General features: G+C 28.8%; 1 protein-coding gene across 2 annotated transcripts in view; it reads left to right on the plus strand.

Annotated features, from left to right (window-relative positions):
- Positions 1-5,899: 5,899 nt before the first annotated feature.
- The window catches only part of LOC108747475 (kynurenine/alpha-aminoadipate aminotransferase, mitochondrial-like), a 7,407-nt gene continuing 2,488 nt past the window's right edge, over positions 5,900-10,818 (plus strand). Inside the window, exons 1-7 of one of the 2 annotated variants that reach the window (XM_018484984.1) lie at positions 5,909-5,946; positions 6,031-6,275; positions 6,862-7,049; positions 7,414-7,584; positions 8,625-8,885; positions 9,642-9,821; positions 10,366-10,492. In XM_018484984.1, the coding sequence (XP_018340486.1) occupies positions 6,209-6,275; positions 6,862-7,049; positions 7,414-7,584; positions 8,625-8,885; positions 9,642-9,821; positions 10,366-10,492 (994 nt within the window). In that variant the 5' untranslated portion in view covers positions 5,909-5,946; positions 6,031-6,208. Of the gene's footprint in view, positions 6,276-6,861; positions 7,050-7,413; positions 7,585-8,624; positions 8,886-9,641; positions 9,822-10,365; positions 10,493-10,818 lie in introns of both variants that reach the window. The other variant, XM_018484974.1, reaches the window with a different exon arrangement.

Here is a 10,818-nt window from a genome sequence, read left to right on the forward strand (position 1 = left end):
TTAAAAATCATACGGGATATGTATGCATTTAATGAAAATACAATTTTTGGAAAGACATTGTAAATATTGTCATATTTACGGAGAAAGAAGAATTTTGTTGAAGTATCTAAAAATTTAGCTATTATAGATGCAGATCTAAAAATAATTTTGTTTAACTATCAAAATAATTATGTAGGAACGTTCAAATTGGTTGTTAGAATACTAAATTTTGTTTGACATTGCTTATTATATTTTAATTTCCTATGTATAATTATTTTGATGGTCCAATAAAATTATTTTCTGCATCCTGCTGATTTTTAGATAATTCAGTAAAATTGTTCTTCTCGTGTACATAACGTCTGTGTGACTTCACGAATGGCAGGATTAAAGAAAATGTGACAAATAAACAGAAACTGCCTATAATAATACCTCAAACGAAAAAAGTTTATTCTGCACTTTCGATTTATTTTGATACAAAGACTCACCTTCCATCCAATTGTACTATAGGTTTGTTCTATTCTATATATCATTTTATTATAACTCAACGTTGTTCAAATTCGTGCTTGCAGATTAAAACGATTTGACGAATCAGAAATTTACATTACTTTTTGTTTCTATTGCACCGCATGGTTTTTGCTGCTTTAATGCCAATGAGGCGATACCGAAAGACATAAAAACTTTGAAACACGTAGCAAACTGAGGTCAAAAGCTATCTATAAAGAACGAAGAAAACATTTTTATTCTCACATCATTAATATAATAATATTAAAACACCTCTTACAATGCAATCATTTCTGAAAATAGTGATATTACGCGAAAGATTGCACAAATAGTTTATCGATACATTTTTAAAGAAAAAAAAACTAAGGATTATAAAAACATTAAAATATATTATAATAATAATTATAAAAATAAGATTTCAAATTGAACTTGTTTGTACATTTTAATAAAAATAATAACGACAAAAAATAACACTCATCAAAGTTGATATCTTCTTCTACATAACTGACTCAAGGCGAATCTAAATGAGATATTAAATTAAATAATAATGTTTACCATTAAGGCTAAACAAAATTAATTTTAAAAAGAGATAATTTTTCGTAATAATTATTACATGTTGTCCACTTTTGGAACTAAACTTTTGGGAATAAAAAATGTTGTCTTGTTATTCTTCGAGTAAGATCTGTATAATAATCCGTAATCGGCGGAATGTTTACAAATTAATGCGGGTTCAATTTTTGAATTTTCAGTTGACTCGATCGTCATATCTCGTGCCCAAATATTCAACGCCATTTCGTTATCTGGCTGGTCACTGCTGGTTTGACGTATTGTCGTTATCGGACTTTCCAACGATTTTGCAATTGCCCGATGTCAGTTATTAACGACCGATTACGCGTGCAAACATACGCACATTGCGCGTACGAATACGTATATCCATACTCATGCGTGACGCGCGCCTGTGATTTGGATAAGTTACATCGCTCTCGTGAATGATAAACATGTGGGAGGAGACAATCGCAAATTTCAATATCAATAATTCTAAATCGTATCAAATTGATTCTTGTTTCATCGACTGTGTGCACATTTAATAAATCGTTTTAATTGATAGAAATATTCTTACCTTTTTAAACAATTTTATTGCAATATCTAATTGCAAAATTTGAAATTGTTATAGCAATGTGTAAACAAAATTAAAAGAGATAATTCCGCAATGTAGTACCTATTTAAAATTACGATATATAGATAAATATGTAATCATAACATATATACGCAATTGTACGTTCTCTCATTCTCTGTCAATGCGTCACATGGATCTTCTGACGTATGTATGGAAAGTTCATTTAAAATTTCATTATCTAAACAAAAATTCAGTATAGTTAGAAATAGCATGCAATAAAAACATCTCGTTTTCATCATTCTTTTCGGATCTTCCTCATCGTTATATTTACGTCGAAGTGAAAGTAGCGGTAAATCTTAGATGATTGTTGCATCAGAATAAAGAGCTGATGAAATTTGAACTCATACATGAACATGCAGGAAAGAGATATGGTGGGAGTGATAGTTCTTTTAAAAGATAAAGTGGAGCTAGCAGAGCGATTAAAAATTAAATAAAATGTAAAAGTTGCACTTATACTGTTCATATTCCTTGCACTTTTTACATTCACAATTTTTGCTTTTCCCCTGCGGAATATTTATTTATTTTGTTCTTAATGCAACTACAATTCTTAAACATTTAATATTTTCAATATTTAATATTTTTAAAGATTTTAAGTAAGGGCAATCAATATCTCACATGTCAGAAGAATTATTCAGAAATATGACTGACGATAACATTTGATTATAAGACCGTTATATATTGACGATATAAAGATTGACGTCATTAGTACTCTTTTTTTTCTTATTAAAGCGCTTTTTCCATGTTCGAAAAAGTATATTTACTATTAGTTATATGATAGCGTTTAGGAAGGTACTTATACTCCAGGCCAAAACATACTTTTTAAGAGTAGACATTTTAGGGATTACTTATTCAAATGCCCATAACAATGTGCATTTTTAATAATAATTCTTCAAGTCCAATGACAGTTATTGGAGAGATCTGCAAAATTATTGTTGAAACAATTTTATGAATATTTGAATAAATGATCCCAACATTTTGTCATGGATATTTGAATAAATGATCCTAAAATGTCTATTTTTAATCGTTTTCAAACTTTTGTTCTGCAGTGTAAATTATTATTCATATTTAATACATCTAAAGGTATTAATGCTATATGCATTCCTATTTGCTGCATATACTGATTCGCGAATTTGTATATATACATACAGGGTGGCCCAAAAGTCTGGATACACCCAAATACCTAATATTATATAAACGATGCATTTTAGAAAAAAATGTTTCTTACAAAAGTTGTAAGGCTTAAAAAGACGCATTCAACAATAGTAGTTATTTGACCTAGGATGATGATGTCAAAGTCAGATTAAGGTTAATAATAAATTTTTTTAATAAAAGTCCCCCTTTTTCATTACATATTGTTGCAGCTTATCTCGAGAGCTTTCCAAAATTTTTGGAAAGCTCTCAAGATAAACTACAACAATATGTAATGAAAAAGGGGGACTTTCATTTAAAAAATTCATGTTGACCTTGACATTGCCATCCTAGGTCAAATACCTACTATTTGAATGCGTCTTTTTAAACCTTACAACTTTTGTAAGAAACATTTTTTTCTAAAATGCATCATTTGTGGGGTATTTGGGGGTATCCAAACTTTTGGCCCACCCTATATAAAACGATGGAGTCCCACTATCGCATCAAATTATTAACTTCGCAAGAGTGTCATTGTTAGTAAATAATCCTTTCACGTAATCATATATGTACGCGATATGAGGGCAATTCTCTCTCGATAGCGTCAACGAATGACAAACGCGCGAGATCGTCAACATTCGGTTTCATCATTTATTCAAGTAAATTCCCCGATTACATCATAATTAATACAAATGCACTGTTGGAAAAAGAAACTATGATTACGATCCGATGAAGACTATACTTCTTCTTCGTTACTTCTTATGATAAACTTCTGATAAGCATAGATTTCCATTTCCTGATTACCAGACATCCGTCTGCTATCTTAAGAGCGATAGTATATACAAAACATTTTTATCATCGGAATGGTTTAGCTTAGACATTTTTAGATATCCATCTTTTTGAAAGAAGAAATTCCAAAATATAATCTCTAAAAATATTTGTCAATGTATTATAATTTTAAGAGACCTTTTCGATAATTTTGTTCCGAAAAATTTGTTATTTTTTTCATTTTTAACCAATCGAATGGAAAATGGATCAAATGTACGATGAGAAAGACGATATTAGAAAGTATACAAAATATACTGATTAAATGTGAAAAATCGTCGAACGTCACAAAAAACATAACGCACGTAATCAGACGTTATATTGAGTGGGGAACAAATTTCTTTATAAGTTGGTAAAAAGATCTTTTCTCATCAATATCTTCCTCTAAAATGATTAAAATTTAAATTAAAAAAAAAGTTTTAAAACTTTTTTTAATAGTTACTACATTTTTAATAGTTACTATATTTTTTGAATTTATGTGAGTTTTGTCATTTTTACATATAAAAAACTATGAGCTGAAAAAGATAAAAAATTTTTTTCATTTTGTAAGTCTGTAGCGTGCCCAAAAAAAATTTGAAAAAATTTTCGACTTTCTAGCTGAAAGCTTGAAGTTTTCTCTACAAAATCGTTTTTTAAAAATATTTCTACGATTTTTTGTTTCTGAGTACTCGCGGATTAAGTAAAAAGAAAAAATTCTGACTTTATTACTCGTAACTCCGATAAAAATCATTGCATTGCAATTAAAAATACAAATTCTTAAAGTCGAAACGTTGCTCTATTAAGTGGTGTAATTGCTAATTTTTAAAAAATAGAATATATGCATTGTTAAAAAAGTCTTTTTCAAAAAATTTATAAAAAGACATTTTTCTTAATCCAATATTAATAGGAACGCTTAATCCAATATTAATGTTTACGCTTAATAATTTTGCGAACATCTACATCTGTTTAGAAGATTGACGTTTTATTCGCGTGTGAATGAAAGACCCAAGAGAAATCACGAAAACACAGTGAATTGAATCGGAAAAGTGCGCGACGAGAAAACTTCAAGAAGAAAATATGCGGTATTTGAATGTTATCTTTACTGCTGTCTCTTTTGTGCGCCAATAATTTCGGTTACATACGCTTGCCTGAGAAATAGTAAAAAGACGAAAAATGATTAAAGAGAACGCTGATATGAATTGTGGCAAATGGAGAGTATAAAAAAAGAGTATAAAAGGAGAGTATAAAAAAAGAATATAATTTATAATTTATTGTTATTTGTTAACAATATCAAACGTAGAAATTAATGCTTTAAAATTATGAGAGTGTTAAAAGGCAAAAAAAGTGATGATGATGGTGTATGTCTATAAAACTTATCTTAATATAAAGAATTATAAAATTCAATTAAGCTTGAAATAAATTATTTTTGCCATTAGCAATTTATTTCAAGCTTAAATTCTTCTTTTAATATTTTAAATATTTAATAGATTAATTTTAAAAATTAAAGATTTATTTTAAAAACGATTGAATTACAAAAATTGCAAAATGCGACACAATTCTTAAGATCTAAGTATATTGCATCATACAATAAGAAAAAATTAAAGTGATCTTGACTTTCACATGTTAAACAAGACGCTTAAGAATACGTCATGTATTATTTATAAATATATAACTTTAGCAAAAAATATTAGGCACCTTATTAATCATTACTTAACGTTTTAATTAAAAAATTAATTTATGGCACTTGCTATGAATTGTTCTTTGCTTCAAGAATCTTTAAAACTTATGTAAAATGTTGGTAATTAATAGGAATTAATATAGATAAAAGAATTTTTGATTATTAAAACAAATATAAGTGCCTAATTTTTAGTCATAGATGTATATTGCCAGTGATGCAATTTTTTTATCTTGCTTGTTTCTTTAATTAAGAAGAAGTTATACATGTAGATCTTCCTTTTTTCTTTTGTTTGAATATTTTCATATATAGATATTTCCATACTTTTCCTTAATCATTTTTATTTACATTACATATATTTATAAATCCTTGTATGCGATTGAAGTATTTCCGATATATACTTATTGATACGTTCCAATACGATATAACCTACATCTCCGATCAGTAGCAGTGTAGCCACGACAAGTCGCAATATCGAATCGATAAGCATAATCAGGAACTATTTAGTTAGGTGTATTCTATATGTAAGTCGTATTTTTTTTTTGTACATAAGAAATATTTTCTGACGCAACCAACGTTATCGCTAAATATAAAAGCAGGCATAGCCGAGCGCGCCGTCAGTATTGACGGGAGTAACCGGAGCTTCACTTTAGAAAGTGTCTCTTGACAAGTTTATCTAATTCAAGTGTTTATCTTTCAGGAAACGTATAATATAAAGTAAAGAAGAGAATTACGAACGGAGCGTTTATTTACATTTTTCAAATTACAGTTGAGATACCACTGACAATCAATAACGATCAATCTGTTAATAATACTGTGTCAACTGTGATTGTGTGTAGAAAAATAATCAACAATATATCTGACCTCACATGTGATCAATAAGAATTCGGCGGCTGATTTATCAGAGATTTTATCGAACGAATATACATACACATTAGTGCAGAGAAATGGATTATTCTTATTTCATGACGGATGTCGCCAAACATAGGAGACCCGCCACGACGCGGGAGCTAAGTAAGCAGCAAGCTTTTTTCTCTATTGTCTTGAAGATCATAACATAACATAACAATTAATAAAAGAAAATAAAATTAGACTTTAAATAATTTAAATGAGAGAATTACAATAAGAGAGTTATGATTAAGAATCAACACTGGATATTTATCTATCTATCTATCTATCTATATATATATAACTTTTATTAAATATAAATTAAAAGTAGATACAGCTATAATTGTTTTTTAATTTATATTCAATAAAAAATTCATATATACATATAAACATCCAGTGTTGGCTTTTATAACTCTTATAACTTCTTGTAATCTTTTGATAATAATTAATAATGAACAAAGAAATAAATCAGAAAACGATTTAACTTATATTTAATTAACAATAATTGCAAACTTTTTCTTTTATGATGGATCAATAAAATTACTAAGATAAAAAATTTTTTTGTAATAAATTGATGAGTTAACTTTATAATGTTTATGAGGATTACGGTTAATGATGGAATGTTAATATTGCTAATGTTCTGCATTGATAAACATAATATTATTATACCATTCGGATGATCGACAGCAATGATCATTTCAATCTGTTTTAGCTAAAATAGCATACTCTGCGCCGAAAAGCACCGTCTCTTTAGCAGAGGGAATGCCCAATGAAGAAACGTTCCCATTTACAGAAATTTCAGTTAAACTCTGCGATGGTTCGTCTTTCACTCTCGACGATGACGAGTTAGCTGCTGCTCTTCAGTATATACCTACGCAAGGTTACCCTCCTCTTCTGCAGGTAGAAATTATTTTTCATTATTTAGATTTTTTTCAAAACTGTCCCGTATAGAAATTTTAGAGATAGTAATACAATAGTGATGCTCATATATAATGTCCAATTTTATATCAGCTTTTAATTTGTTGATTAAAAGAGAAATAGAAGAAACTGAAATGTGATGAATATAGCGAAGATAATGATAAAAGAAGGCAGAAAAATAAAAAGATTTTGAAAATAAGCTATTAAATTTAACGCCGTTGTAATTATGTTGCACATTATATGCGTGTGACAAAATCAACCTTGTCGTTATATCTGGAATCTTTCGTTCCCGAGATAAGGGAATCGGCTACAATGTGTCTAACAATGTCGGACAAATTGGTTTCAGGCCCTGAGGGAATTCCAGAGAAGGGCACACGCGCCACCCTTATGGGAGAGCCGCGACATAGTCGTCGTTTCGGGGTCTCAGGATGGGCTTAGTAAAGCTCTGGAGGCTATAATCGGCACTGGTGATCCGATTTTGGTCCCCAACCCCTTCTATCCTGGCGTCGAAGTTGTGGTTAGTAAATATAGATATATTCTCATTAAAGAAAGAAATTTGAGAAGAATCCCGTAGGATATATTCACCGTATTGTTTTAGTCTTTTTAACTAAAAAATATACGATATAAATAATAATTTAAACACGATAGTAGTAATAGACTCTTATCGTAAATTTTATAATGTAATTTTTTTTATTTTTTGATATTGTGCAACATTAAGAAATAAAATGAAATGAAAATATTTCTTATATTTGTATTAAAGATGTGTAATTGTACACAACAATACAATAATGAATTGAATTGTATACTAACGCCAAAATGCCCTTTTCTCATAACAATAGAATAACTTTAATCTCAGTTAAACCTACATTTTATCGTCTTCTAATTCTTAAAACTAGACATAGAAAAAACCGTAAGTTAAACCAAGATTAAAGTTAATCTTTGATTGGTAGAAATGGGCGTAAATATATTAGATCTAAGTTAAATTTAATCTAATTTCTTTTTTAAAGACAACTTCTTTCCCTGGTGAAAATTTTTCTTAAAATTTTAAATTGGAAATCTTTTCAGAAATATCGAAAAAGTCTACATCTTTTCTTAAATTTTTTTTTATACATATACACAAATTCTGAGAAATATAAGATTTAAAAAGTTTTCTTTATATTTCTGAAAAAAATTTCTTAAACTTTTAAGATTATAAGATTTTTTAACATTTCATTAAAAATTATAAGATGAGAAATCTTAGAAACCTTAGATTATTTCAAAATTTATACAATCTTTTGCAAATCGATACATACAAAGAATTCTAGAAAAGATGTGTGTAGATTTTCTTAGCACTTCTGACAAGTGTTCCAATTTATATAATAAACATTATATAATAAACAAAAAAATTATAAAATTCAGAAATTTTGCAAAATTTTTAAATTTATATAAAATTTCCGAAAAATTATAAAAAATTCTAAAAAGAAATTTTTATCCTCTCAAGTTATATTAAAATGCTAATAAGCATTTATTTCAAATTTTCTTTACTACTGTAATACGAGAATGTCATTGATTTCATAGATATCACCTCACAAAGCGGAGCTCATAATGATTCCGCAAGACGACGACGGTCCCATTCCGGAAATATTACGGGAAATCTTGAGAAATCGAGAGCTTTCCGGTGGAAAAATGCCGAAGCTAATGTATATAAATGCTACAGGCACGAATCCTACCGGTATCATCATACCGCTAGAAAGACGAAAGGAAATCTATAGGATAGCCTGCAAGTACAATTTCTTACTTCTCGACGACGATCCTTATCATTTCATGCATTTTGACAAGGTGAGTAATTTTCATGTCGACAAACAAACGTGTTACATAATAGTTATTTAAAAATATTAAGCCGAGCGCATAAATATGAATGTATGTTAATAGACGTATTAATAGACATATAAATGTACATGCGTTAATATTTACTACACAAATAATTATTACTGAAAATTATTTAAAAAATGGAACTTTACAAAACGCCATAATATTTTATAAACGGACCCGCAAATTACAGTGCAAATTAGATAAGTTTACTGTATGACGTATCTTTAACGTAATTTTGGCATAATTTTACATAAATGTAAATTAAATTTTGTGAATGGTCCGCGCGATAACATTAAATTTTATATCTTTTAAAGCTGTTGAAAATATGATGAAATGCAGTAGCAATACATTCGAAACAAATAAAGATATCTGTTAATTACAATATACATTAAGCACTGTGCTATTTGATGCAATCACGAACGGCAAATTATTAAAGATATTATTAAAAATTCATGCCCGTAGTAATATCAACGAATTCGCATATCATAAATATCTTTCATGATTCACATTCTTCATCAACATTTGAGATAAAACGCAATCTATATTTGAATTTATAATATAACTGATATATTATGCAAAATTAGATATTTATAGAATTATAAATATATATATTTATATAACATTTATAAAATTAAAATAAATATAACTATAAAAGAGATTTTCTTCATTGTAAAAAATTAAAAAAAGAATGTGACTTAAAATAAAAGTTATATCCTTTCTCAGGAAGAGCCTAAGTCTTTCTTATCGCTCGATACGGAAGGTCGAGTAATTAGATTGGACTCATTCTCGAAAGTGATCAGCAGTGGCATTAGAATAGGCTTTATGACTGCCGCAGCTCCGTTGATAGCCTGCGTAGAGCTTCATTTGCAGAGCAGTCATCTCCATGCTCCTACTTTATCGCAGGTTGGTAGAAACACCCTTATCCTTCGCAAGTCCCTTTGTTGACCCTTTGCTACCCTTACTTTTCCCTATCGCCGGTAAATATCGTCTCAATAGAGAACACTTATCTATACATGGCATGCACATAATTTCAATCGACACATCGGAAGATTATAAATATTCATGAATTATTTAAACTCAAACTGGTATAAAAGACTAATAAGCCTTTATTAATGTTGAACATATTTATTAGCAAAACTCGTTGAATGTGTTGCGATACGAACGTTTGAATGATTTGTATTTAAACACAATGTGGAAAGAAAGAATGCATTTATCATACTCTTTATTATACTTTTTATATGTACGTACAAAAAAGGGTGATAACTGTAAATATCTTGAATGATGAAATATCGCGAAACGTCGACGCATGCCTTGCTTAATCATTATTGTCCATAAATTAAACCGACAGTGGCGCGTGTCTGTTCTTATCAAAATCTTAAAAAAATGTAAAATAATTAACCATTTTATCGTCAGAAAAAAGTTAAAAATGGTTGATTTAACTTTTTAGGTGATAATGTACAAGCTATTTAAGGTCTGGGGTTACGAAGGCCTGATGCAACATTACATGAGATTAAGGCGTTTCTACAAGAAACGGAGAGATATTATCTCGACGTTGGCACATAAGCACTTGAACGGTGGGTAAATTACTCTGTATGTACACCGATGATAACTTGTACTTAATTAAATTTTAAATAATTCTTTATAATTGACAAACAGTTTTTACTTTAGAATACATGTGTTTTCTGTATATTTTATATAAAAATATGAAATTAAAAAAGAAGTTATTGTACACATAAAAGAAAATAAGTGATTAATTACAGTAAGACTATATACTCGAGGTAACATAATCATTTTACATAAACAACATAATTTTACTTTTTTATTGTTATGCGCTAAACATGAAATTCTTAGGGAATGTTACACTTTGGCTGTACTCACTAAATTTGTGACATTTCATATA

The sequence above is a fragment of the Trachymyrmex septentrionalis genome, unplaced genomic scaffold (genome assembly GCF_001594115.1).
Source record: "Trachymyrmex septentrionalis isolate Tsep2-gDNA-1 unplaced genomic scaffold, Tsep1.0 scaffold108, whole genome shotgun sequence".
In the NCBI taxonomy this organism is placed as follows: Eukaryota; Metazoa; Arthropoda; class Insecta; order Hymenoptera; family Formicidae; genus Trachymyrmex; species Trachymyrmex septentrionalis.